The 24,048-nt window shown below is 61.2% G+C and overlaps 2 protein-coding genes across 6 annotated transcripts in view; both read right to left on the bottom strand.

Annotated features, from left to right (window-relative positions):
• Positions 1-732: 732 nt before the first annotated feature.
• ZNF219 (zinc finger protein 219) lies at positions 733-18,883 on the bottom strand. Of its 2 annotated transcripts, none has more exons than XM_048820458.2 (5): positions 18,615-18,883; positions 9,850-9,950; positions 7,113-8,607; positions 3,584-3,715; positions 733-2,378 (listed from the first exon to the last, which is right to left on the bottom strand). In XM_048820458.2, exons 2-5 carry the CDS (start codon positions 9,853-9,855, stop codon positions 1,684-1,686), a joined length of 2,328 nt encoding a protein of 775 aa, XP_048676415.2. In that variant the 5' UTR covers positions 9,856-9,950; positions 18,615-18,883; the 3' UTR covers positions 733-1,683. The 2 variants fall into 2 exon arrangements, with proteins under 2 accessions (XP_048676415.2, XP_074974975.1); XM_075118874.1 differs by lacking the exon at positions 18,615-18,883 and adding an exon at positions 18,531-18,605.
• Positions 18,884-20,446: 1,563 nt separating this feature from the next.
• The window catches only part of ARHGEF40 (Rho guanine nucleotide exchange factor 40), a 28,052-nt gene continuing 24,450 nt past the window's right edge, over positions 20,447-24,048 (bottom strand). For 3 of the 4 annotated variants that reach the window (XM_075118870.1, XM_075118872.1, XM_048820177.2), the window contains exon 22: positions 20,447-22,714. In XM_075118870.1, the coding sequence (XP_074974971.1) occupies positions 22,619-22,714 (96 nt within the window). In that variant the 3' untranslated portion in view covers positions 20,447-22,618. Of the gene's footprint in view, positions 22,715-22,989; positions 23,045-24,048 lie in introns of all 4 variants that reach the window. The other variant, XM_075118873.1, reaches the window with a different exon arrangement.

Below are 24,048 nucleotides of genomic sequence, written 5' to 3'. Positions count from 1 at the left end.
GGGATGACTTGGCTGAGGGCTGGGAGTGGGGAGGGGAGTGATGTGGCTGGGAGGGTGATATGGCTGGGGTGTGGGGATGACTCATGTGGCTGGGGAGTGTGTGGATGACTGACATGGCTGGGGGTGTGTGGATGACTGACGTGGTTGGGAGGTGACGTGGCTGGGGGCGTGTGTGGGTGTGATGTGGCTGGCAGTGTGATGGGAGGTGATGTGGCTGGGAGCTGGGTGTAGAGAGGGGAGTGATGTGGCTAGGGTTGTGGATGGCTGATGGGGCTGGGAGGGTGACATGGTTGGGGAGTGTGTGAATGACTGACATGGCTGGGAGGTGATGTGGCTGTGTGTGTGTGTGGACGACTGACATGGTTGGCATGTGACGTGGCTGGGGGTGATGTGGCGGGGGGAGTGTGTGGGTGATGTAGATGGGGGTGTGCGGAGGGGGACACCCCTGGGAGGTGGGAACAGTCTCAGGATGGGTGGGGTGGTTGAAGCTTAGGGCTGATGGGCTGTGGGTGTGTGGGGAGCCAGCCCTCCAGCCTGGCTGCCAGGGTTCAGCTGACTAGCCTACGTCCCCAGGGTCGGGAGAGCCCGAGGGAGAAACTGACCCCAGGGAGCTAGAGGGGGAACTGGTCCCAGGTTGGGGGGCTGTTCTGCACCAGGCTGGGGCCTGTGGGGAAGTTTCCTGGCAAATACACACACCAGCCTCCGGGGGGGGGGGGGCAGGGAGCAAGTCCATTTGTTCATTTTTCTTTTTATTTCCAGTTTCAAATTTTCTACAAGAAAAGAATAAAAAAAATAGAGAACTCTACGGATCGTCCAGCTGCCACGGCAACCATCGTCATGGGGCCGAGGCCATGGCACCGATCACCATGGAGACGAGGCCACAGCACCGAGCACCGGCGGCCACAGGAGGGAGGCCACACAACGATCAACACGGAGACCACGCTACAGCATGAGTCCCCATGGAGACAAGGCCAGGGTGTGGACACTCACCCACCCAGGGACCCTTCCATGGACACGGCCCTCCCCAGGACACGGCCGCCCCTGCTCGGCCCGCTTCGTGGGCAGTTCTCCGTGTCCCAGAGCCGCATAGACCCACAGCCTCCGCCGGGGCCTCTGTTAGCACGACAACACTGGAACCGACAACGGAGACGTCTACAGACACTAGGAAACTACCACCACAACCCCAGGGGAGAGCACCCCGCTAGCCAGAGTGCCCCACCACAGCCCCCTGCCAGCCACCAGCCTCTGCCAGCCAGGGCACCCTGACTCAGCCCCCGGCCAGCCAGAGCACCCCACTACACCCAGAGTGCCCCACCACAGTCCCTGGCCAGCCATAGCCCCCTGCCAGCCAGTGGGGTTGCAGAGGGCGCAGGGCAGCAGGGGCTGTCCACTCCCCACGGCTCTCTGCCCCTCACCAGGCATATCCCCCATCAGTGGCTCTCTGTCCCCCAACTCTCTGTCCCCTCGTGGCTTCCCTCCCCTGCTGGCTCACTGTCCCTATGAGTCTACTTTCTAGCAAGTTCTCCCGCCCAGTGTTAGTGTTTCATGTCTACACTACAGGCCCCTGCATCCGCCTTGCCCCACTAGTGGGAGGACTGGGGGGTCATGTCCCTGCCCTGCCCAGGCACTGGGATCTCCAGGCCCCGTGTGGAGAGCAGGGCCCCGGCTGGCCACTCCGCTGCCTCAAGCCAGCACCAGCTCCAGCTCCCCTTGCCTCTCACTGGGCTCCGTGTCCATAGGGGCTCCGGGGGGCTGTTGGGACATGTGGGGCACGGCGGTGGGGGGCTCTTCCCCAACTCCAGGCCCCTCGTCCTGGGGGTGCAGTGGGGGCTGCTCCCCATCCTGCCCCAGGCAGGCGTGGGGCCGTGCGGGGGGGGCCGTGACAGGGCGGCGCCCCCGGGCCTTGCGGCTGTGGTGGACCTGCAGGTGCAGGGCCATGAGCTCAGGTGCGGAGGTGGCAAAGGGGCAGAAGAGGCATCGGTGCAGGGTGAGCTCACCAGGCGGCACCCCCTCTAGCGCCGGCCGCAGCGACAGGTCCAGTGGCTCGAAGTCGGCTCGGCCGTTGCGCAGGGCTCGGCCAGTGCAGGCCGGCTTGCGGCGGGACGGTCGGGGCAGGGGCTCGTGGCTGGCCGTGCCCCAGGCCTGCGGCAGGAAGGCCCCGCGGTACTTCTCGGCTGCCTGCAGGAGCAGCTCCGGCGGGAAGGCGGGCGGCTTGGCGGGAGCACTGGGGGCGGTGCGGCCCCTTGGCTCCAAGCCCCCGGCCGCCCCGGCACCAGTGCTGTTCTTCTGCTCGCGGTGGTGGCGCTGCAGGTGGTACTTGAGAGAGCCGGACTGGGTGCCAGCATAGTCGCAGTGTGGGCACTTGTAGGGGCGCTCGCCTGCCGGAGGAGAGGGGAGACATCAGACCCTGCTGGGGAGCCCAGAGAGAGACAGACGCAGAGCAAGAGGGACACAGACAAACATGGAGGCCCAGACGGACACAAAGACAGGCCAAGTACCGGGCTAGTTTATTCCACGCACCCACGCACACTTAACACCCACACCCACATGCATGGGCACTATGCCCACACGCACACTACACCCCCCTCCACGCACATGCACACTTACACCCACCCACCCGCACTTCACACACGCACACAAACCAAGCGCTGCTGGTGAGACGATAGCTTTGCTGGTGTAACTCCATGTACCCTCTGGGCTCACGCCGGCAGAGATCACACCGTTTCACTCCCCTGTGCCAGCAGGACAGACGGATGCAAAGACTCACCACAGACACTGATGTACAGACACAGATGCAGACAGACAGACAGACACACCCAGGCATGTCAGCCTAGCTCCCTTGGGGCATCCCAAGCAGAACCAATTTTGGACTCCAGCATGGCACTTTTTACCAAACAGCTGCCATCCTCCATCCCCCCTTTTTCTGGTTTTGTCCCTAATAATTTGGGGAGTAAGTGAGGAACACTGGAAACCCACCATTTTTTGGTTTTAAACAAACCTGGAAAATTCTAAAAAAAGTCCATGTTGGGGTGAAATTTTTGTTTTCACACAAAAAACACTTTCTTTGATGCAACTAAAATATCAGTCGAGACCTCGCATCCAGATCATGCCAGGCACCCTGGCCAGGCAAGCCCATCAGGACCATCCAGTCCAGCCCACTGCATGGGCCAGGATGCAGACACCCACCCAGGGACACCCTTCTGCTCTGGGCACCAGCTGCCCTACCCAGCCTGCTGCCCTACCCAGCCCACTGCCCCACCCTAAGTCCACTCCATGTGACGCCAGCTTTGTGATCAGGAGACCTGCTCAGATGCAACCACCTCTAAGGTGGAACCCACTCCCAAGAAGTCTCAGGAAACCCTTTGGCACAGGGAAGGTAATAGCCTACTGCTGCTGCCAGCACAGGCAGTCCCACCAGCAGCATGGCTGGCGGAGGCTGGAGTTGTGGGGCTGCCAGTCCAAGTGCAGTTCCTGAGGTGCCCTGCACTGCAAGGGCTCCACTCTGTCTTTCCCCTCCAGACGGAGGGGCCATAGAGAGCCTGGGTAGGGCTCTGTCCTGCAGGCCCCCCAGGGCCCAGCTCACCTGTGTGGACGCGCAGATGAACCTTGAGATGGTGGGAGGAGCGGAAGGTTTTCCCACAGTATGGACAGTCTTTGCCTGACGTGCCACGGCCCCCATCCGGACGCAGGGCCCCCCCGCGCAGCCCCTTCTCCTCTGCACAGACAGGAGGGACAGCGTGAGCCCAGAAGATGGGGGCTCAGGGGAGGGGCAGGGAGTGCAGGCCTGTGGGGCTGGGGGGACATGGGGAGGTGGGAGGCACCTCAGGGTGCATGTGGGTGGGAGGGATGCAGAAGATGGGTGGGAGCTGAGGGGTCCGTACTCACCCTGTATCCCTGGGTTGGGCAGGTGTGGGTAATGGGGACACAGAGGGTGGGGGTGTTGTGGGGGCTGTACTCACCCTGTATCCCCGGGCTGGGCAGGACCGTGGTGCCGGGGGGATGCAGGTGGGGTAAGAAGGGGGTGGGGGTGGGGGCCATACTCACCCTGTACCCCTGGGCTGGGCAGGGCCGTGGTGCTGGGGGTATGTAGGTGGTGAAGGGGGTGCTGTGGGTGGGGGGTGCTGTGGGGGCCGTACTCACCCTGTATCCCCGGGCTGGGCAGGGCCGTGGTGCTGGGGGTATGTAGGCGGTGTAAGGGGGCGCTGTGGGTGGGGGGTGCTGTGGGGGCCATACTCACCCTGTATCCCCGGGCTGGGCAGGGCCGTGGTGCTGGGGGTATGTAGGCGGTGTAAGGGGGTGCTGTGGTGCTGTGGGGGCCGTACTCACCCTGTACCCCCGGGCTGGGCAGGGCCGTGGTGCTGGGGGTATGTAGGCGGTGTAAGGGGGTGCTGTGGTGCTGTGGGGGCCGTACTCACCCTGTACCCCCGGGCTGGGCAGGGCCGTGGTGCTGGGGGTATGTAGGCGGTGTGAGGGGGTGCTGTGGGTGGGGGGCGCTGTGAGGGCCGTACTCACCCTGTATCCCCGGGCTGGGCAGGGCCGTGGTGCTGGGGGTATGTAGGCGGTGTAAGGGGGCGCTGTGGGGGCCGTACTCACCCTGTATCCCTGGGTTGGGCAGGTGTGGGTAACGGGGACATAGAGGGTGGGGGTGTTGTGGGGGCTGTACTCACCCTGTATCCCCGGGCTGGGCAGGACCGTGGTGCCGGGGGGATGCAGGTGGGGTAAGAAGGGGGTGGGGGTGGGGGCCATACTCACCCTGTACCCCTGGGCTGGGCAGGGCCGTGGTGCTGGGGGTATGTAGGTGGTGAAGGGGGTGCTGTGGGTGGGGGGTGCTGTGGGGGCCGTACTCACCCTGTATCCCCGGGCTGGGCAGGGCCGTGGTCCTGGGGGTATGTAGGCGGTGTAAGGGGGCGCTGTGGGTGGGGGGTGCTGTGGGGGCCGTACTCACCCTGTACCCCCAGGTTGGGCAGGGCCGTGGTACCGGGGGTATGTAGGCGGTGTAAGGGGGTGCTGTGGTGCTGTGGGGGCCGTACTCACCCTGTACCCCCGGGCTGGGCAGGGCCGTGGTGCTGGGGGTATGTAGGCGGTGTAAGGGGGTGCTGTGGTGCTGTGGGGGCCGTACTCACCCTGTACCCCCGGGCTGGGCAGGGCCGTGGTGCTGGGGGTATGTAGGCGGTGTGAGGGGGTGCTGTGGGTGGGGGGCGCTGTGAGGGCCGTACTCACCCTGTATCCCCGGGCTGGGCAGGGCCGTGGTGCTGGGGGTATGTAGGCGGTGTAAGGGGGTGCTGTGGTGCTGTGGGGGCCGTACTCACCCTGTACCCCCGGGCTGGGCAGGGCCGTGGTGCTGGGGGTATGTAGGCGGTGTAAGGGGGTGCTGTGGTGCTGTGGGGGCCGTACTCACCCTGTACCCCCGGGCTGGGCAGGGCCGTGGTGCTGGGGGTATGTAGGCGGTGTAAGGGGGTGCTGTGGGTGGGGGGTGCTGTGGGGGCCGTACTCACCCTGTATCCCCGGGCTGGGCAGGGCCGTGGTGCTGGCGGTATGTAGGCGGTGTAAGGGGGTGCTGTGGTGCTGTGGGGGCCGTACTCACCCTGTACCCCCGGGCTGGGCAGGGCCGTGGTGCTGGGGGTATGTAGGCGGTGTGAGGGGGTGCTGTGGGTGGGGGGCGCTGTGAGGGCCGTACTCACCCTGTATCCTCGGGCTGGGCAGGGCCGTGGTGCTGGGGGTATGTAGGCGGTGTAAGGGGGTGCTGTGGGTGGGGGGTGCTGTGGGGGCCGTACTCACCCTGTATCCCCGGGCTGGGCAGGGCCGTGGTGCTGGGGGTATGTAGGCGGTGTGAGGGGGTGCTGTGGGTGGGCGGTGCTGTGGGGGCCGTACTCACCCTGTAGCCCCGGGCTGGGCAGGGCCGTGGTGCTGGGGGTATGTAGGCGGTGTAAGGGGGTGCTGTGGGTGGGGGGTGCTGTGGGGGCCGTACTCACCCTGTATCCCCGGGCTGGGCAGGGCTGTGGTGCTGGGGGTATGTAGGCGGTGTGAGGGGGTGCTGTGGGTGGGGGGTGCTGTGGGGGCCGTACTCACCCTGTATCCCCGGGCTGGGCAGGGCCGTGGTGCTGGGGGTATGTAGGCGGTGTAAGGGGGTGCTGTGGTGCTGTGGGGGCCGTACTCACCCTGTACCCCCGGGCTGGGCAGGGCCGTGGTGCTGGGGGTATGTAGGCGGTGTAAGGGGGTGCTGTGGTGCTGTGGGGGCCGTACTCACCCTGTACCCCCGGGCTGGGCAGGGCCGTGGTGCTGGGGGTATGTAGGCGGTGTGAGGGGGTGCTGTGGGTGGGGGGCGCTGTGAGGGCCGTACTCACCCTGTATCCCCGGGCTGGGCAGGGCCGTGGTGCTGGGGGTATGTAGGCGGTGTAAGGGGGTGCTGTGGGTGGGGGGTGCTGTGGGGGCCGTACTCACCCTGTATCCCCGGGCTGGGCAGGGCCGTGGTGCTGGGGGTATGTAGGCGGTGTGAGGGGGTGCTGTGGGTGGGCGGTGCTGTGGGGGCCGTACTCACCCTGTACCCCCGGGCTGGGCAGGGCCGTGGTGCTGGGGGTATGTAGGCGGTGTAAGGGGGTGCTGTGGGTGGGGGGTGCTGTGGGGGCCGTACTCACCCTGTATCCCCGGGCTGGGCAGGGCCGTGGTGCTGGGGGTATGTAGGCGGTGTGAGGGGGTGCTGTGGGTGGGGGGTGCTGTGGGGGCCGTACTCACCCTGTACCCCCGGGCTGGGCAGGGCCGTGGTGCTGGGGGTATGTAGGCGGTGTAAGGGGGTGCTGTGGTGCTGTGGGGGCCGTACTCACCCTGTACCCCCGGGCTGGGCAGGGCCGTGGTGCTGGGGGTATGTAGGCGGTGTAAGGGGGTGCTGTGGGTGGGGGGTGCTGTGGGGGCCGTACTCACCCTGTATCCCCGGGCTGGGCAGGGCCGTGGTGCTGGGGGTATGTAGGCGGTGTAAGGGGGTGCTGTGGGTGGGGGGCGCTGTGGGGGCCGTACTCACCCTGTATCCCCGGGCTGGGCAGGGCCGTGGTGCTGGGGGTATGTAGGCGGTGTGAGGGGGTGCTGTGGGTGGGGGGTGCTGTGGGGGCCGTACTCACCCTGTATCCCCGGGCTGGGCAGGGCCGCACCCCAGCCACTGCCTGCGTTGGAGCCTCCCCCGCCGTCCGTGGGCAGCCCGTGTCCCGCTGCCGCATGGAGCGAGGCCAGCGCCCCCAGGGCCCGGCCCCTGGCCCAGTCGCCATCCTGGGGCCGGTGGCTGCGGCTGTGTAGGGCCATCTGCTGGTAGGTGGCAAAGGCCCGGGCGCAGTCGGGGCAGCGGTGCTGTCCCACGCCGGCGCCACCCTCCTCCCTGGCCGTCTCGCCCCCGCTGTGCGGCCGGCGCTCCCCCCACCGCTGGGCCGCCACCTCCTGCCCGCTCTCCACTGCGCGGGCCGTGGCCTGGAGCCGCTCGGCGCAGCGGCCGTCGCCCGGCGGGCGCAGCTCCAGGTAGCCCAGGAAGGAGCCCTGCTCGGCCTTGTCCGGGGGCGGCAGGAAGGCGGGATACAGCGCCTCGTAGCCCAGCAGCAGCCCCCGAGGCGCCTTGGGCTTCCCGCCGGCAGCTGGCACGGCCGCACCCCGCTCCCCCTTCAGCCCCAGCTTGCTGAGATGCACCTTCATGTGGTTCTTGAGGAACCAGGGCTCCTTGAAGCAGCGCCCGCAGACCTGGCACTTGTGGTCGAAGGAGTCCTTGTGCTTGCGCATGTGCCCCTTGAGGAACCAGGACTGGGTGAAGGCCTGGCCGCACACCTGGCAGCGGAACTCGGTGGGGGGCGGCGCGGCGGGGGCCGGAGGCGCCGGGGGGGCGTGGGCCTCCCGGCTGTGCCGCTGCAGCTCCCCCTCCTGGGCGGCGGCAAAGGGGCACTGCCCACACTTGTAGGGCTGGTGCAGGATTCGCAGGTGTCGCTCCCGCTCGCCCAGCGTCCGGAACTTGCCTTTGCAGAAGGGGCAGCGGAAGCTGGGGGGAGGCAGTGGCGGTGGGGGTGACGGGGGGGCAGGGGGGGGGGCTGGCGGGGGGATAGGCAGTGGGGGGGGTTCCTCCTCCTCCTCTTCCTCCTCTTCTTCCTCCCCCTCGCTGGCGGCTGGCGGGCCCCGTCGAAGCAGCGCCCGCTCCTCCAGCTCCAGCAGCAGGCGGCTCTGGTGGCTGAGGCGGGCGCAGGCCTCGGGGCGGTGGGAGCGGAGGTGGAGCCGCAGGAGGCCGCGCTGGGCAGCACGGTGCCCGCAGTAGGGGCAGGTGAAGGGGGTCTCGCTGGCGTGGATCCGCGTGTGCAGTGCTAGGATGCTGTTGAAGCGGAAGCGCTTGCCGCAGACGGCGCAGGGGTAGGGCCGGGCTTTGCGCCCCCCGCCCGCCCCCAGCGCGGGCCCCGGCCCGTTGAAGTACCGCTGCAGGTCCAGCTCTCCGTTGAAGGCCGGGTTGTCGCCCTCGCCAGGGGACAGCCCCTCGGGCAGGGGGGACGGCGGCAGCTCCTGCTGGGGTGGGGGAGACGGCAGGGCCGCACAGCTGGCAGGGCTGGAGTCCACCGCCTTGTGTGGGGACGGCGACCGGGAGTCCACCTCCTGCAGGGGACAAGAGGGAAGGGGAGCACTGGAGCTGGAAGACAAGCGAGGAATAAAGGGAGCCCAGGAAGGGCCCCCTCCTGACTCCCAATAGTTGGAGATTGGGTGAGAGATGGGCTGGAAACGGACTTCCCAAGCCAGGAAAAAAGTTGTGATTTTGGACCTGAGGTGACCGATGCCTGAGTCTGCAGAGAGCCTGAGCCCACAGAGAGCCTGAGCCCATCGCTGTGAGACAGGGAAGCTGCCCCAAGTGAGACTGTCACAGCTACGCTGTCTGGAGGGGCCCCCAGAACGACACTGCTCTGGCGGCCTCTCCAGCGCCACCCTGGTAGCGTCTCCACGCAACGACGACTGATGCAAAGCAATGCCCTAATCTTCCTGAATGGGTCCTTTAACCCAGGGGTCCAATATGACGAAGTGGGAATTTTCTGTAATATTTTCATGAAGTCTATGTGTGCCTCAGTTTCCCTCTATAATTTGCATTGTTGCTCAGCGGAGGGGAAAGGGGACAGCACAGGACACAGGGTGTGGGTGACTCCTTGCTGTCTGGACTGCAGTGAATGGGGTTGCTAAGGAACTGATTGAAACCAACTCAGCTCAGCAGAGGGTCCACAGAAACAAAGGAAGCCCCAAGGACCGAACAATTGACACTCAACAGCGCAGGCAGGTGGGGCTGTGAACTCAGCCTGGCCCTGCCTGGAGACAAAGGAGGAGAGGTGACCAGCAGGGGACAAAGTATGGGCCTCGCCTGGTGGACTGTGTCTTAACCTCTGTCTCTGTGCTAACCTGAGCTCTCGAGCGCTGTGTGCCAGGCGACAATAAACTGCTGCTTGGTTTGAAAATGCAGCCTGCTGCCACTGTAAATACTTGCTGAGCGCGCTCAACAAGCCTCAGCGGGACTCGCTGGCAAGCTCAGGGCATGACGCAGGACGGCTGGAGCCCCGAGGCTCAGGCACTGAGGCCGCGTGGCCTCCCCTGAAGGAAGCGTTGGACCCCTTAGCGTTCTGGCCCACTGAGAGTGTTAAAAGCTGGGGCCTAGCACAGATCCTATGGCTCCATGAAACTCAGCAATTCCGATCCGCTGCCTGGCTGGGGTGAGGGCATCCGCTGTCTGTGTTTACACCCTCATCAGTTCTCCTTTCCAGGAGGCCTCCCTCTCCCGCAGCCACTGCCTCCAGGCCCAAGGCTAGGAAATGGGATCCAGTCCCAGGAAGCGTCCCAGTGGGATGGAAGAGCACTTACCTCCATGGTGCCAGCGATCACATGCTTCAGTCCTGCTCTTTCAGGGCAGCCGAGGGGATGGGGCCGGGCGCATCTTCAAACCCAACAGACAGTGGCATGGGCTGCAAGAGAAAAACCAGAGGAGCTCAGAATTCATCACCCAGGGATTCACGCCGGACACCCACAATGCGGGACTCGCCCCCAACGCCAGCATCGCACAGGACTCTGGAGCAGTGGCATGGCAGCCGGAGCTGAAACCAGGGGAGTTTGAATGGAGGTGAGTGGGAGAAGGGAGACAAGCCCCTGTTCCTTCGGGGCAGTGACAGGAGCTTAGGTGGGAAGGCTCTGACTCCTCCAGAGGCAGCAATGGAAGTGACCCAAGGAACGGCAGAGACGATGAAGGTGACTGGATGTGGAAGCTGCAGGATGTATGTTATTCTGGAGAGGGAACCATAAAGGTGCTGCCTTTGGATGAAGTGCTGCCTGATAGAGCGGATTGAAGAGACGACCCAAGGTCTGGAGACGCAGCTAGAAAGTCTGGCTGTGTTTCAAAGGGGATTTGAGCGGCTGATGTGGGGAAGAAGGGAGGTGGCTGAAGGGAAACCTCCAGCCTTGCAGATGCAGGCTGGACTGGAGAGCTGCGAGGTTAGCCTGCCAGGTGGGGTAAGTGCACAGTGGAAGCATGAGATCCAGGCAGAAGAAAAGACCCAGCTAGTGAAGAGTAGAGCTGAGGAAGAGGTTTGCTGGGCTGGAAAATGAAGGGGTGCAGCAGGCAGTGACAGAAGGTGGGAGGGCGAGGAAGAAGAGGAGAGCGGCTAGTTCTACAAGAAGAGGGAAGAGACAACGGAGCTCCAGAGTTCGGAGCCCCAGGAGGACAGGAGACGGTGACATGCTGAGGGCTGCAAGTGAGAGCAGAAGACAAGAAGACACAGCCAGAAAGCACAGAAGGAGGGAGGGTGGAGAATTGCACCATCCCCAAGAAAAGGCAGGTCTCCATGACTGGGGATTCGCTACTTCGAAGAACAGATGGGCCTGTCACCAGAGCTGATCCAGAGAACAGCAGGGGGTGCTGTCTGCTGGGAGCTAAGGTACGGGATGGGGACCTGAGGCTGAAGAGGATCCTGATCGGAGCAGGAAAGAACCCACTGACTGTCCTTCCCGTGGGAACAAATGATACAGCTAGATTCAAGGGAGAGTATTCCAGGCTGGAGAAGACACTTAAAGAAATGGAGGCTCAGGGGATCTTCCCTGGGATTCTGCCTGTCCCTAGAGAAGGAGAGCCAAGACGAGACAAGATTATGATGGCTCCGCAGATCAGCAGAGGGCTCTGGCAGTGGTGTTATGAGGAGGGCTTTGGGATGTTCAGCCACAGGGACGCAATTCATGGACAGAGGCCTGTTCTCATGGGATGGACTCCATCTGAGTAGGGACTGAAATAGACCTCTGGGCTGGAGGTTGGCACAACTCATTAAAAGAGCTTTAAACTAGGAACTCGGGAGAGACAGTTGGGCGATGCTCATGTAATCTCCATGCCTGATTCTAACACTGAGCAGGTGGAAAATCAAGTACAAGAAGATAGAGCAGTGGAGACAGGAACAGCAGAGGGTAGGATAATGGACAACAAGAGGAAAGACAGAGCCAGTACCAATGACACTAACAGTCCGATGAAGTGAGCTGTAGCTCACGAAAGCTCATGCTCAAATAAATTGGTTAGTCTCTAAGGTGCCACAAGTACTCCTTTTCTTTTTGCGAATACAGACTAACACGGCTGTTACTCTGAAACCTAACAGCCTTAGGTGATGCTGGTAGTAAAATGACTGTACCTAATGGGCGAGGAATCTGTGCCAAGCCAAGCAGAAACAGCTTTGATGTCTGTACACCAATGCAAGGAGCCTGGGTAATAAAATGGAGGAGATAGAACAGCTGGTGCAGGAAGTGAAACTAGCTATGACAAGGATAACAGAAACATGGTGGAAGAGCGGTTATGGCAGGAGCCCAGGTATTGAAGGCTTTTCAGGAAAGACAGAAATAAAGGCAAAGGTGGTGGAGCAGCATTGTGTGTTAACGATGTGGTAGATTGTAAAGAAATTAGAGGTGATGGAATGGATAAAAGGGAATCTGTTTGGGTCAAAATCACTTTGGGGAAGAAAGGTAACAGAGACTCCCTTGAGGCAGTGCTTGGGGTGTGCTACAGACCCCCAGGATCTGATTTGGATGGGGATAGAGACTTCTTTAAGGTTTTTAATGAAAGAAATACTACTAGGAATTATGTGATTATGGGAGACTTTAACTTCCCAGATATAGGAGGGAGGACAAGTGCTACTAATAATAGTAGGGCCCAGATGTCCCTGGATGTGATAACTGACAGATTTCTTCACCAAATAAAACAGGAGTACTTGTGGCATCTTAGAGACTAACCAATTTATTAGAGCAAAAGCTTTCGTGGGCTACAGCTCACTTCATCGGATGCATAGAATGGAACGTATAGTAAGAAGATATATATATACATACAGAAAAGGTGGAAGTTTCCATACAAACTGTAAGAGGCTAATTAATTAAGATGAACTATTATTGTCGCTGAACCAACAAGAAGTGATGCCATTTTAGATCTAGTGCCAGTCAGAAGCAAGGACCACATGGAAGAACTGGTTGTAGAGGACAACCTTCGTTCGAGTGATCATGAGTTGATTCAGTTTAAACTAAATGGAAGGATAAGCAAAAATAGGTCTGCAACTGGGGTCCTTGATTTCGAAAGGGCAAACTTTACAAAATGAAGGGACTTATTATGGAAGTGGACTGGCCTGAGGAACTCAAGGATCTGAATGTGGAGGAGGCTTGGAATTACTTTAAGTAAAAGCTATGTGAAGTCGGCATCCCAAGCAAGGGAAAAATTTGTAGGGAGGGTTGCAGGCCAAGCTGGATGAACAAGCATCTCAAACAGGCTATTGAGAGAAAGCAGAAAGCCTGCAAGGTATGGATCAGTAAAGAAAGCCACCTCTTTGCAAGGGTGCTGGAAAAGCTTTTACAGTGGGGGTGCTGAAGGCAGAAACCATGTATTTCAGTTGTTATTACTACCAGCTCTCCTGACCATCAACAAGGTTAGCCTTGAAATTAGGCAAAGGTTTCTAACCATCAGAGGAGTTGAAGTTCTGGAACAGCCACCCAAGGGGAGCAGTGTGGGGTAAAAAAATTAACTTGTTTTAAGACTGTGCTTGGTAAATGTCTGGAGGGGATGTTATGATGGGACTGCCTGCAATCGCATATGGCTCAGTACCCCCAGCAGCCGGTGACTGGGCATTAGGTGGGGAGGGCCCTGACTTACGACAGAGAATTATTTCCCAGGGGTCTGGCTGGTGGGTCTCACTCACATGCTCAGGGTCTAACCGATTGCCATATCTGACACCGGGAAGGAATTTTCCCCAAGGTCAGATTAGCAGGAACCCTGGGGCGTTTTCCCCTTTCTCTGCAGCATGGGGCACAGGTCACTTGCTCCTTTGAACTAGAGCAAAGGGTGGATTCTCTGTAACTGGAAGTCTTTAAACCAACATTTGAGGATGTCAGTATCTCAGCCAGAGGTCGGTGGTCTGTTACTGGAGTGGGTGGGTGAGGTTCTGTGGCCTGCAACCTGCAGGAGGTCAGAACTAGATCAACATGATGGTTCATTCAGCCCTTAGAGTCTATACGACGTCAGTATCACACCCACACCCACACACACACCAGCCTCACACCGGAATTCACACCTCCCGCAAAACCAGCATCACATTGGATTCTCCCCCTCCCTCCAAGTAGGGTTGCCAACTTTCTAATCTCACAAAATAGAACACCCCTTCCTCACCCCCCTCCCCAAGACCCCACCCCTTCTCCGAGGCCCGGACCCTGCTCATCCATTCCCTCCTCCCTGCATCATTCACTCTCCCCCACCATCACTCACTTTCACTGGGCTGGGGCATGGGGTTGGGGTGCGAGAGGGGGTGAGGGCTCTGGCTGGGGGTGCGGGCTCTGGGGCGGGGCCGGGGATGAGGGTTTTGAGGTACGGGAAGGGCTCCGGGCTGGGGCAGGGGGTTGGGGTGCAGGATGGGGTTCAGGGTCCCAGTGGTGCTTACTGCGGTTCCCAGGAAGTGGCCGCCAGGTCCCTGCAGCTGCCAGGTCCCTGCAGTCCCTAGGTGACGAGAGAGGCTCCGCACACTGCCCTCCTGCCTGCAGACGCCGCCCCCACAGCTCCCATTGGTTCCCAGCCAATGGGAGCTTTGGAGCTGCCACTCAGGAGCGCGGAGCCTCCCTGGCCACCATGTGCCTAGGGGCTGCAAGGATCTAGAGGCCGCTTCCAGGAGCCGCGCAGAGCCAGGGCAGGCAGGGCCTTAGCCCGGGCCCCTGCTGCCGACCGGAGCCGCCAAGTTCCCTCTTCGACCAAGCGTTTCAGTCAAAAACTGGATGCCTGGCAACCCTGCCTCTAAGACCATGCTCACCCCCACAGCCAGCTTGGCCTGGCCCAGGTCCCCCTGTCCGGCCCCCCTGGCCTGGCCCAGAGTGCTCTGCACAGCCACCGCCGCCCAGGCCCTAGCCCCCTGCCCAGCTGGCCCAGCCCAGAACCCATGCACAGCCAGCCTGGCGCAATCCAGCCTAGGGCCCCCTGCACAGCCCAAAGCCAGAGCCCCCTGCACAGCCAGCCCAGCCCCAGAGCAAGACCCCTGTGCCCAGCCAGATCTGCCCAGTCTCCATGTGGTACCAGGGGCTGGTGCAGCCATGGGCTGGGTGAACGGCTGCGTGCTCGGGTCGCTGACAGGTTTGGGCTGAACCGAATCCGAACATTTTGAAAATTTTCTGCAACGCAAAACAATCCATTTCTGCTCAAGCCAAACACATGATCCAGACTGGATTGGTTCAGGCCTTTAGCCCAGCGGTCACAGCACTTCCCTGGGACTGGGCAGTCCCTGGTTCAATTCCCCCCTGCTGCTGGGAAGGAGGGATTTGACCCGGAGGGGGCCCTGGCAGCTGTTGGAGCATATAGCTGAGTGCTCCAAGCCCCAGGCTATGACTCAGGCTCATGCTCTCCCTGGCCCAGTGATTATCCATTGTCACTAGGAACGATGCTGGATGGCCATTGGGCCTTGCCCAGCATAGCTGGGCCTCACATGGGGAGAAGGCAGGGGGAATGAGTGCATCCTGAAGGGATCAAACCTGAAAGGAAGTTTCTCAGCCTTGTCTCTGACTCCTTGGGCCTGCGGGGACCATGGCTGAAAAGGGCCACAGACCAGGGGATCAGGGAGTCAGTGCCATGCCTCTCAGAACACTTGCAGCTCTGCACTGGGATAATGACTATAATCCAGTGTCATGCTTCAGGGCCGCAGCTCCTGCAGGGTCAGGAAGAATGGTTGTCCCCCATGCACAGCTGGCCAGATGGATTGAGGCGGCGAAGGTGGGGTCGCCTTCCTCTGAAGCATCAGGGATCATCCACAGCTGGAAGGAAATATTGGACGTGGCTGCTGTGAGCTGATCCAGAGAATTCTGCCTCAGATACTTGGCTGGTGGGTCTTGCTCAGGGTCAAACCAACTGTCAGATTTGGGATGGAGGAGGAATTTTCCCCTCAGATTGGCAGGGACCTGGGTGGGGGTGGGGTGTGTCTTGCCTTCCTCTGCAGCATGGGGCATGGGTCACTGGCTGGGAGCATCTGGGCATGTCCCACCTACTTAATTCCCTGCCATTACAGGGGCCGAGCATTGGTGTGCTGCAGTCTCCCATTCTCTGCCTCTGGCACACAACCGTTTAGTCTCTAAAGACTGACATGCTTTGGTCTAAGTCAGGTAATTGAGTGAGTCCTGCATTATGTCTGGCTGAGTGAGAGTGGAGTTGCTAGAAGGAGATGCCCAATCTTTGATTAGTGACGGTGAAGCCACCCTGTGAGTTGCTTTAACATCAGTCCCCCTCCTTATTAAGCGTTTGCATGTTGTTCCCAGTTGGAATTTACAGCCATTGGCCCGGTCTCGCCCTTGCACACAAAGCAAACAGAGCTCTCAGACATGAAATGTGCCCCCAGATGCTGTGGTGGCTGCCTGTTTTTGCAGAGAGCCTGAAGCCATTCTTCCCAGGGGAGAACTCCTCTGACCCCATTGGGCTCATTGCAGACTCAGTGCCATGCCCAGTGGTGGCTAATGCAGTGGCTAGTGCTGATCTGGAATGGGGGAAATGGTGGGCAGGCAGTGGGAAGGCACAGCCAGGACACAAGGAGCGGAGGAGGAGGGGATCAAAAAGATGGCCTGAAAGGCTAGTGGGGATTCCCACTGAATGCAACAATAAAGCACTGAGCAAACAGCACCCACACCTTTCACTTCGAGCTGGTCAGAAAATGGGGAGATGTTTCCCTGGGAAATTCTGACTTTGTTGAAAAAATACAAATGTATTTTGCCACTAAAAAGAAAATAATCAGTTTTCTGTGGGGGCGAGGGGTGTTCTAGTGATGTGGAGCGGCCTAAAGCCCTTCCCACCCACTCAGCCTGTGCCGGGGGGGAGAGAGGGGGCGACTCCCACTGGAGATGGGCAGTGGTACGAAGCCCCCAGCCTGTGTGCGTGGGGGGGTGGAATTCCCAGTGGAGATGGGCAGGGATTGTTTAGTGACTGTCTGGACTCGGTGCTCTCCCTCATTGCTCTGCTCGGCCAGGGGCTCCCATGCACACAGCCTGGAGGGCAAACCCCACTTTGCATGGACAGCGCCCCAGCTAGTGCTCTGGTCCATGCTGGCCCTTACATGCCCAGACCCCACGGGGATCCCAGTGACCTATTGATCTTGGCTGTAAGCCCCTGGGAACACAGGCACTGCCAACTGGGGCAGCGCTGCGTCCTGTCTAGCCCGTTCTCTCCCACAGTGACCAGCATCAGATGCTGCAGAGGCAGGGGTAGGACCCGTGTGGTAGCAGTGTGGGGTAACCTGCCCCCGACAGGAGATCTCATCCTGCTCGCTAATGCCTTAAGCCCCAAAGCAGGAATAATCTGCCTGTTGGCATGAACTGTTATATCCCTGGACACGCCTGTACCCCAGAGAAAATGCCTGTGGACCTTTACAAGTGGGCGCAGCTCTCGGCCTCAGCGACACCCTGTGGCAGAGAGTTCCATCGGCTCGTCACTCCTTGCGTGTGGAAAAGCCTTTCTTTCGATCAGTTTCCAATTCCCCCTTTCAATCTCATTGACCAGCCCTTGTCCTTATGCTGTCAGAATGGATGCCCCCCCTTCTCCAGACCGGTTGGTATTTTATAGACCCAGGTCCTGCCGCCTCTTAGCAATCCACCTTGTTTCCATCTCTCTCCAGAGAAAAGTTTTTTCAGCCCCTCATCATTCTCGCTGTAGCCTTTGGGACGAGGTGCCCAGCACTGCACAGTGTCCAGAGGGGCCGCCCCATGAAACGGCTTTGCGACATGTGCTGTGATTCCCCATCCCAGATATTAACTATGCTGTGATTTCCTGCACAGAGCCCTGCCAGAAGGAAGTTAGTCAAGGGCAAAGTCACAGAGAATGGAGGCTCCGCACACCCTGCTCTCTGTGCCTGGCCTGGGGCTCCCCTCACACCCATGCTTCTCCCTGCAGGGCCCTGCCCGAGGGAACGTGCAGGGTGTAGACCCAAGGCTTAGGTCACTATCCCGTCCCCTGATCCTGAACTGACTCATCTCCATGGCGCACGGGGGCCCCTGGGAGGCACCAGGGTTAACCCTAACCCTGACCTCTTGGGTGTTTGCCTTTGCCCTCGCTGACCCCGTGCCTCCTCCCTTCCCCTCCGCAGTCCGCCCTGCGGCAGCGCCTTCCCCCCTTCCCTCTGGGGGAGCCGCCGTCCCGGGGAAGGGGCCCTGCTGCCTGTGACGGGGCCGGCACAGCCCGGGGAGGGGGAGCTCCCCAGAGTGAGGCCCAGGGAAGAGGGGAGCGCCAGGCCTCAGGGAACCCCGGGTCCCAGCCAGCCCGCACGGCGTGGGCAGAGGAGAGGAGCAGCTCCCAGCTCGCTCTGCTCGCCAGTGTGCACCTGTCCCGGCGAGGGGCGGGGGAGAGAGCCGGCCTTGCGAAAGGGCTTTATCCCAAGGCATCCCCTCCCCCGCCTGCCCGCCCAGCCGTCTGCACAAACTTCTGGGGCCTCCATGAAAGGAGCCCAAAGAAAAAGGATTAAGGTCCGTCTCCCCCCTGCCGCTGGGAGAGCGGCCGCCCTGCCCCCCAGACCGCACCGGGGACCGCTTCCCCGCCTTGCCCTGCAGCCAGCGGCTCCCAAAGTTGGGCAAGTGCCGCCCCCCCCCGCACCCAAGCCGGGGAGCCCAGACAAGTACGGGATTGTCCCCGCGGGCCCCTTCCCCCCGCCGGGGAGAACAAAAGGAGCCGGAGCCGGAGCAGCAGCAGCGCCCGCCTGACTCCTTTGTGCCACTTGTGCTCATGCAAAACAGCACATTCCAGCTCGCCTGGCCCCTGCGCCCCCACCCCGGCCGGGAGCGCCCTGACCCCCCCAGCTGCCCAGCATCTTTTATCCCCCGACCCCCGAGAAACTGACCCCTCCCCGCTAGGCCCCAACTCACGTCTGCAATACAAAGGGCTGCCCCGGGGAGCAGGCCCACTGTGCCACGCAGGCCAGCAGCACCCCCTCTTCCCCGCCACCTCCCCGGCCCGCGGGAGAGCCACGGCAAAAGTTGACTTAGTTTCCCCTGACCGGGCACCCCCTCCCCAACCTGCACGGCACCTGCTCCCAAGTCGGAGCCGGGGCCGGCGCCCAGCCATGGGGCGGCGGGGACGCTGGCGTGGGCCGCGCGGCACAGCTACTCACGGGCCGGGCGAGGCGACAGCTGGGGAGCCCCCCGCGCCAGCGCTGGGCTGGGGCTGACTGAGCAGAGCAGAGCGGCAAGCGGCCGGCCTCCCCCCTCATTGTATGGAGCAGGCATGCATGCAGCAATTTGCATTTTTTAAGCTTTTCATCACTGCACAGGCAGCGCTGGGAGTTTTCTCCCCCTCTCGCCGCCCAGCTCAAAATGGTGGCAGGGCTGGGGGGCGGGGGTGTCCCACACAGGCCGGGCTGCCAGGCATGGGGGGAGACGAGGGCCTTTCCCAGTCCCCCCTCTTTTCCCTTTGTTTAGATGGTGACATTTGGTAGAGTCCTGGTTATTGATCACAACATTAAAGAGACAGCGACCGGGAGAGAGACAGAGCGGGAGAGAGACTGGGCGCAGGTGGGGGTAGGCGCCAGGCTGCAGGGCAGGGGGTAGGAGCTCAGGGATGGGGCACGGGGGTGGGGGGTAGGAGCTCAGGGATGGGGCAGGAGCCCAAAGATGGGGCATGTGGTGAGGCTATTAGCCCAGGGACGGGATGCAGGGTGGGCGAAGGAACTCAGGGAAGGGTTGTGGGGCAGGGATACCCATCTGTCCCGTGGGACCACAGCACAACATAGGTGGTCAGAGGGGACTCTAGGCCTGTCTCTCCTGTGGGGTCATGGCCCCAGTGCAAGTGGGTTTGGAGGGCTCTGGGCCTGTTTCACTTATGGGGAGCACAACCCCAGCATGGAAGATGGGGATCTCTGGGTCTGTCTCTCCTGTGGGTGGGGGGGTCAAAACCCCAGGGCTGGGGGTCTCTGGGCCTGTCTCTCCTGTGGGGGGTCACAGCCCCAGGGCCGGGGGACTCTCCTGTGGGGGGTCACAGCCCCAGCATCAGGGGTCTCTGGGCCTGTCTCATCTGTGGGGGCCCGGAGGCTCTGGGCCTGTCTCTCCCATGGGGGTCACAGCCTCAGGGCCGGGAGTCTCTGGGCCTGTCTCTCCTGTGCGGTCACAGCCCTAGCACAGGGGAAGGAACCATCAGTTGCACACATACAAAATGGGAAATGACTGCCTAGGAAGGAGTACTGCAGAAAGGGATTTGGGGGTCAGAGTGGATCCCAAACTAAATATGAGTCAACAGTGTAACACTGTGACAAAAAAAGCAAACCTCATTCTGGCCTGTATTAGCAGGAGTGTTGTAAGCAAGACACGAGAAGTAATTCTTCCGCTCTACTCTGCACTGATTAGGCCTCACCTGGAGTACCGAGTCCGTTTCTGGGTGCCACATTTCAGGAAAGATGGGGACAAATTGGAGAAAGTCCAGAGAACAGCAACAAAAATGATAAAATGTTTAGAAAACATGATCTATGAGGGCAGATTGAGAACACTGGGTTTGTGTAGTCTGGAGAAGAGAAGACTGAGGGGGACATGATCACAGTTTTCAAATACATAAAAGGTTGTTACAGGGAGGAGGGAGAAAAATTGTTCTTCTTAACCTCTGAGGCCAGGACAAGAAGCAATGGGCTTAAATTGCAGCAAGGGAGGTTTAGGTTGGACATTAGGAAAAACTTCCTGTCAGGGTGGTTAAGCACTGGAATAAATTGCCCAGGGAGGTTGCAGAATCTCCATCATTGGAGATGTTTACGAGCAGGTTAGACAAACACCTGTCAGGGATGGTCTAGATAATACTTAGTCCTGCCAGCAGCACAGGGGACTGGACTAGACGACCTCTAACAGTCCCTTCCAGTCATACGATTTTATGGAGGCTGGGGCTGCTCTGGCGCGCCTGGATGCTGGCACACAGCTGGGTCCTGCAGTGGGACTGGCCACAGCACGGGAACAGAGACAGAGACAGCTGCCGGCACGGCTTTATTAATATGCAGGATATAAATGGCCAGGAGTCTGTACAGCGACCGGCTTCCTGTCTCCAAATGCAGTCACCCCAGCCCCTCCACCCCATAGTCGGGGGAGGCCTCAGTGCCAGGTCCTGAGGGCATGAGGCAGCAGCCTTCCAGTATACCTCTCATTCCTAGGCCAGGCCCCACAGGCTCCTGCTTCCCTGGCAGCTGCAGCCCCCACTCCTGCCGGCCCAGCTCCCTCAGTAAATATATTGTATATTATATACTCCTTAGTACTTGTATAAAGCTGCGGCCCCAAGAGCTGAATCCCCATGATGCTCCAGTCTGTCAGACAGAGAATTTCCCACAATGCTCTAATCCCTGAGCACAGAATGTCCCATGATGCTCCAGTATCCCCAGGACGGAATGTCCCAGGATGCTCCAGTCAGCCAGGCACTGAATTTCCCACGATGCTCCTGTATCCCCAGCAGGGAACATCCCATGATGCTCCAGTACACCAAGCACAGAATTTCCCATGATCTTCCAGTCGCTCCCAGCACAGTGTCTCACAATGCTCCAGTCTACCAGCCACTGAATTTCCCACAGTTCTCCAATCTCCCCAGAAGGGACTGTTCTATGATGCTCCAGTCTGCCAGGTAAAGACTTCCTGTGATGCTCCTGCCCCCGGCTGATGAGGCTGGGTCACCCCAGGGCCCTTGTGGCTGCCTTGCAGTAACCCTGGTGGCTACAGCTGCTTCAGAAGGGGAGGGGTGTGGACCTGGGCACGTGAAGGGGTTGTGGCACATGGAGTCACGACTGGGTGAGACAGGGATCAGTGTGTGCGTGGGCACGTGAAGGGGTTGTGGCACATGGAGTCACGACTGGGTGAGACAGGGATCAGTGTGTGCGTGGGCACGTGAAGGGGTTGTGGCACATGGAGTCACGACTGGGTGAGACAGGGATCAGTGTGTGCGTGGGCATGTGAAGGGGTTGTGGCATGTGGAGGCATGGCTGGGTGAGACAGGGATCAGCGTGTGCGTGGGCACGTGAAGGGGTTGTGGCACATGGAGTCACAACTGGCTGAGACAGGGATCAGCGTGTGCGTGGGCATGGGCACGTGAAGGGGTTGTGGCACGTGGAGGCACGGCTGTGTGAGACAGGGATCAGTGTGTGCTTAGGCGTGGGCATGTGAAGGGGTTGTGGCACGTGGAGGCACGGCTGTGTGAGACAGGGATCAGTGTGTGCGTAGGCGTGGGCATGTGAAGGGGTTGTGGCATGTGGAGGCATGGCTGTGTGAGACAGGGATCAGTGTGTGCATGGGCGTGGGCACGGGCGTGGGCACGTGAAGGGGTTGTGGCACATGGAGTCACAACTGGCTGAGACAGGGATCAGCGTGAGCGTGGGCACGTGAAGGGGTTGTGGCACGTGGAGGCACGACTGGCTGAGACAGGGATCAGCGTGAGCGTGGGCACGTGAAGGGGTTGTGGCACGTGGAGGCACGACTGGCTGAGACAGGGATCAGCGTGTGCGTGGGCACGTGAAGGGGTTGTGGCATGTGGAGGCACGACTGGCTGAGACAGGGATCAGCGTGTGCATGGGCGTGGGCATGTGAAGGGGTTGTGGCACGTAGAGGCATGGCTGGGTGAGACAGGGATCAGTGTGGACCTGGGCACGTGAAGGGGTTGTGGCATGTGGACACACGGCTGGGTGAGACAGGGATCAGTATGCACATGAGTGGCAATCCTCATGGGCTCTGTGCACATGCACGGGGAGCTCGGTGAGTGTGCGGGGCCACGGGTGGGCACACTCGGGGTCCATGAGAGCGGGGTCCTCGTGCTAGCCAGGTGCTGGTGCTGGGGCAGTCCCAGGCCGTACTCAGGGTGCAGCTATCACTGCCCTTCTAGCCCCAGGCCAGCCCTGCTGCTCTGACGCCCAGGCCAGATGGGTTTCCTGCCCACACCATCACTGTCTTTCCCCTCCCAGGCCATGGGGCACTGCGCCCTCCACTGATACCCATCCCCCACCCCACATCGTAGCTACAGGGCCCTAGTAGTCCCATGAAGGGTAAGGGGAGGACCCATGGGGCAGTGGCTGGGGGTCGTCTGGTGGCTCCATGCAGTGGGTGGGGAGGGGAGGATCCGTGGGGTACAGCCTGTGGGGTGCAGTGCCAGGGGTCTGCCAGGGGCTCAGACTGTCCTATTCCTGGCGGCCCCAGGGCTCCGATCCTGCCCCACGCAACCACGAGAGGCAAACAGCTTCCTGTGCAGGCTCCAGACCCAGCTCTGGGGGAGAGAGAGAGCAGGGTGAGTGCCAGGGAGGGCGGGACAGACACACAGGGAGGGGGAGACAGACACACGGGGAGGGGCAGACGGTCAGCGACAGTGGGGGGCAGATGGACACGAGGGGGACATGGGAGGGCAGACGGACACAGAGTGGGGGAGGAGGACTAGACAGATGGACAGACGCAGTGGGGAGGGGGTGCCCCGCCCGTGTGCTGAAGCGGGGCAGACAGACACACAGACTGACGGGCGCCCAGGGGGCATCCCAGCCGCTGTACCTCGGCACCAGGGTCAGAGCGGGGTCGCCAAGTCGGGGGGGGCGTGGCCGTCTCTCTGGCAAACAAATAAAACACCATTTGTGAGGGTGCCAGGATCACTGTGGGGAGGGGGAGGGAATGGGGCTGGGAATGTGAAGCGGGGGGTCAGGGTTGGAGATGGGGAGGAGAGAGGGTATCCCTGGGCCAGTGTGGAGGGTGGAGCTAGGGGTAAGGGCATGGGCGACAGGGTAGGGGTGGGAAGGTTGGGGGGTGCCTTGGTCCCATGTGGGGAACACAGATGGTGGCAGAAAAGAGCAGACTGGTTCTGAAATGGCAACCCCCAGAGCAGCCTCCCCTGGGAGCCAGCAGGCCTGGGGCCCCGCAGTGCCCAGGCCTGGGGCAGGGCAGAGCAGGGCTGGTGCAGGGGTGGAAATGGTAACCGGCCTGGGGCCCTGCAGTGCCCAGGCTTGGGGCAGGGCAGGGCTGGTGCGGGGGTGGAAATGGTAACCGGCCTGGGACCCCGCAGTGCCTAGGCTTGGGGCAGGGCAGGGCTGGAGGTGGAGTGGAAACGTAACCGGCCTGGGGCCCCGCAGTGCCCAGGCTTGGAGCAGGGCAGGGCAGGGCAGGGCTAGGGGTGGGGTGGAAACGGTAACCGGCCTGGGGCCCCGCAGTGCCCAGGCTTAGGGCAGGGCAGGCAGGGCTGGTGCAGGGGTGGAAACGGTAACTGGCCTGGGGCCCCGCAGAGCCCTGCCTGCAGTGCTGCCCATCCCCGGCCACTTACCAGGCAAGACAGTAATGCCCCCCGCACTCCTGTGAATTCAAATGCTCCCAATGCTCCCAGGAAAGATGCCAGCCCCTCCCAGAGAGCACAGACAGACCGCCCACCAGCCAGCCATGCTCAGACAGAGACACAGCCAGCTACGCACAGACAGCCTGACAGAGACAGCCAGCCGGCCACGCACAGCCAGACATACAGCCAGTCTACCAGCCAGCCCTGCACAGACAGACTGAGCCAGAGAGACACACACACACTGCCAGCAACATCCATGACCAATGGACGGACCGACAGCCGGACGGACC

The sequence above is a fragment of the Caretta caretta genome, chromosome 13 (assembly GCF_965140235.1).
Source record: "Caretta caretta isolate rCarCar2 chromosome 13, rCarCar1.hap1, whole genome shotgun sequence".
NCBI classification, from domain to species: Eukaryota; Metazoa; Chordata; order Testudines; family Cheloniidae; genus Caretta; species Caretta caretta.
This window is presented reverse-complemented; position numbering and strand designations above follow the sequence as displayed.

Coding starts and splice junctions, on each gene's coding strand:
- ZNF219 (XM_048820458.2), bottom strand. Junction 3,716..7,112: donor GCCCAGCCCGGGGATACAGG/GTGAGTACGGCC, acceptor CTGTCTGTGCAG/AGGAGAAGGGGCTGCGCGGG. Junction 2,379..3,583: donor TCATCTGCGCGTCCACACAG/GTGAGCTGGGCC, acceptor CTCCTCCGGCAG/GCGAGCGCCCCTACAAGTGC.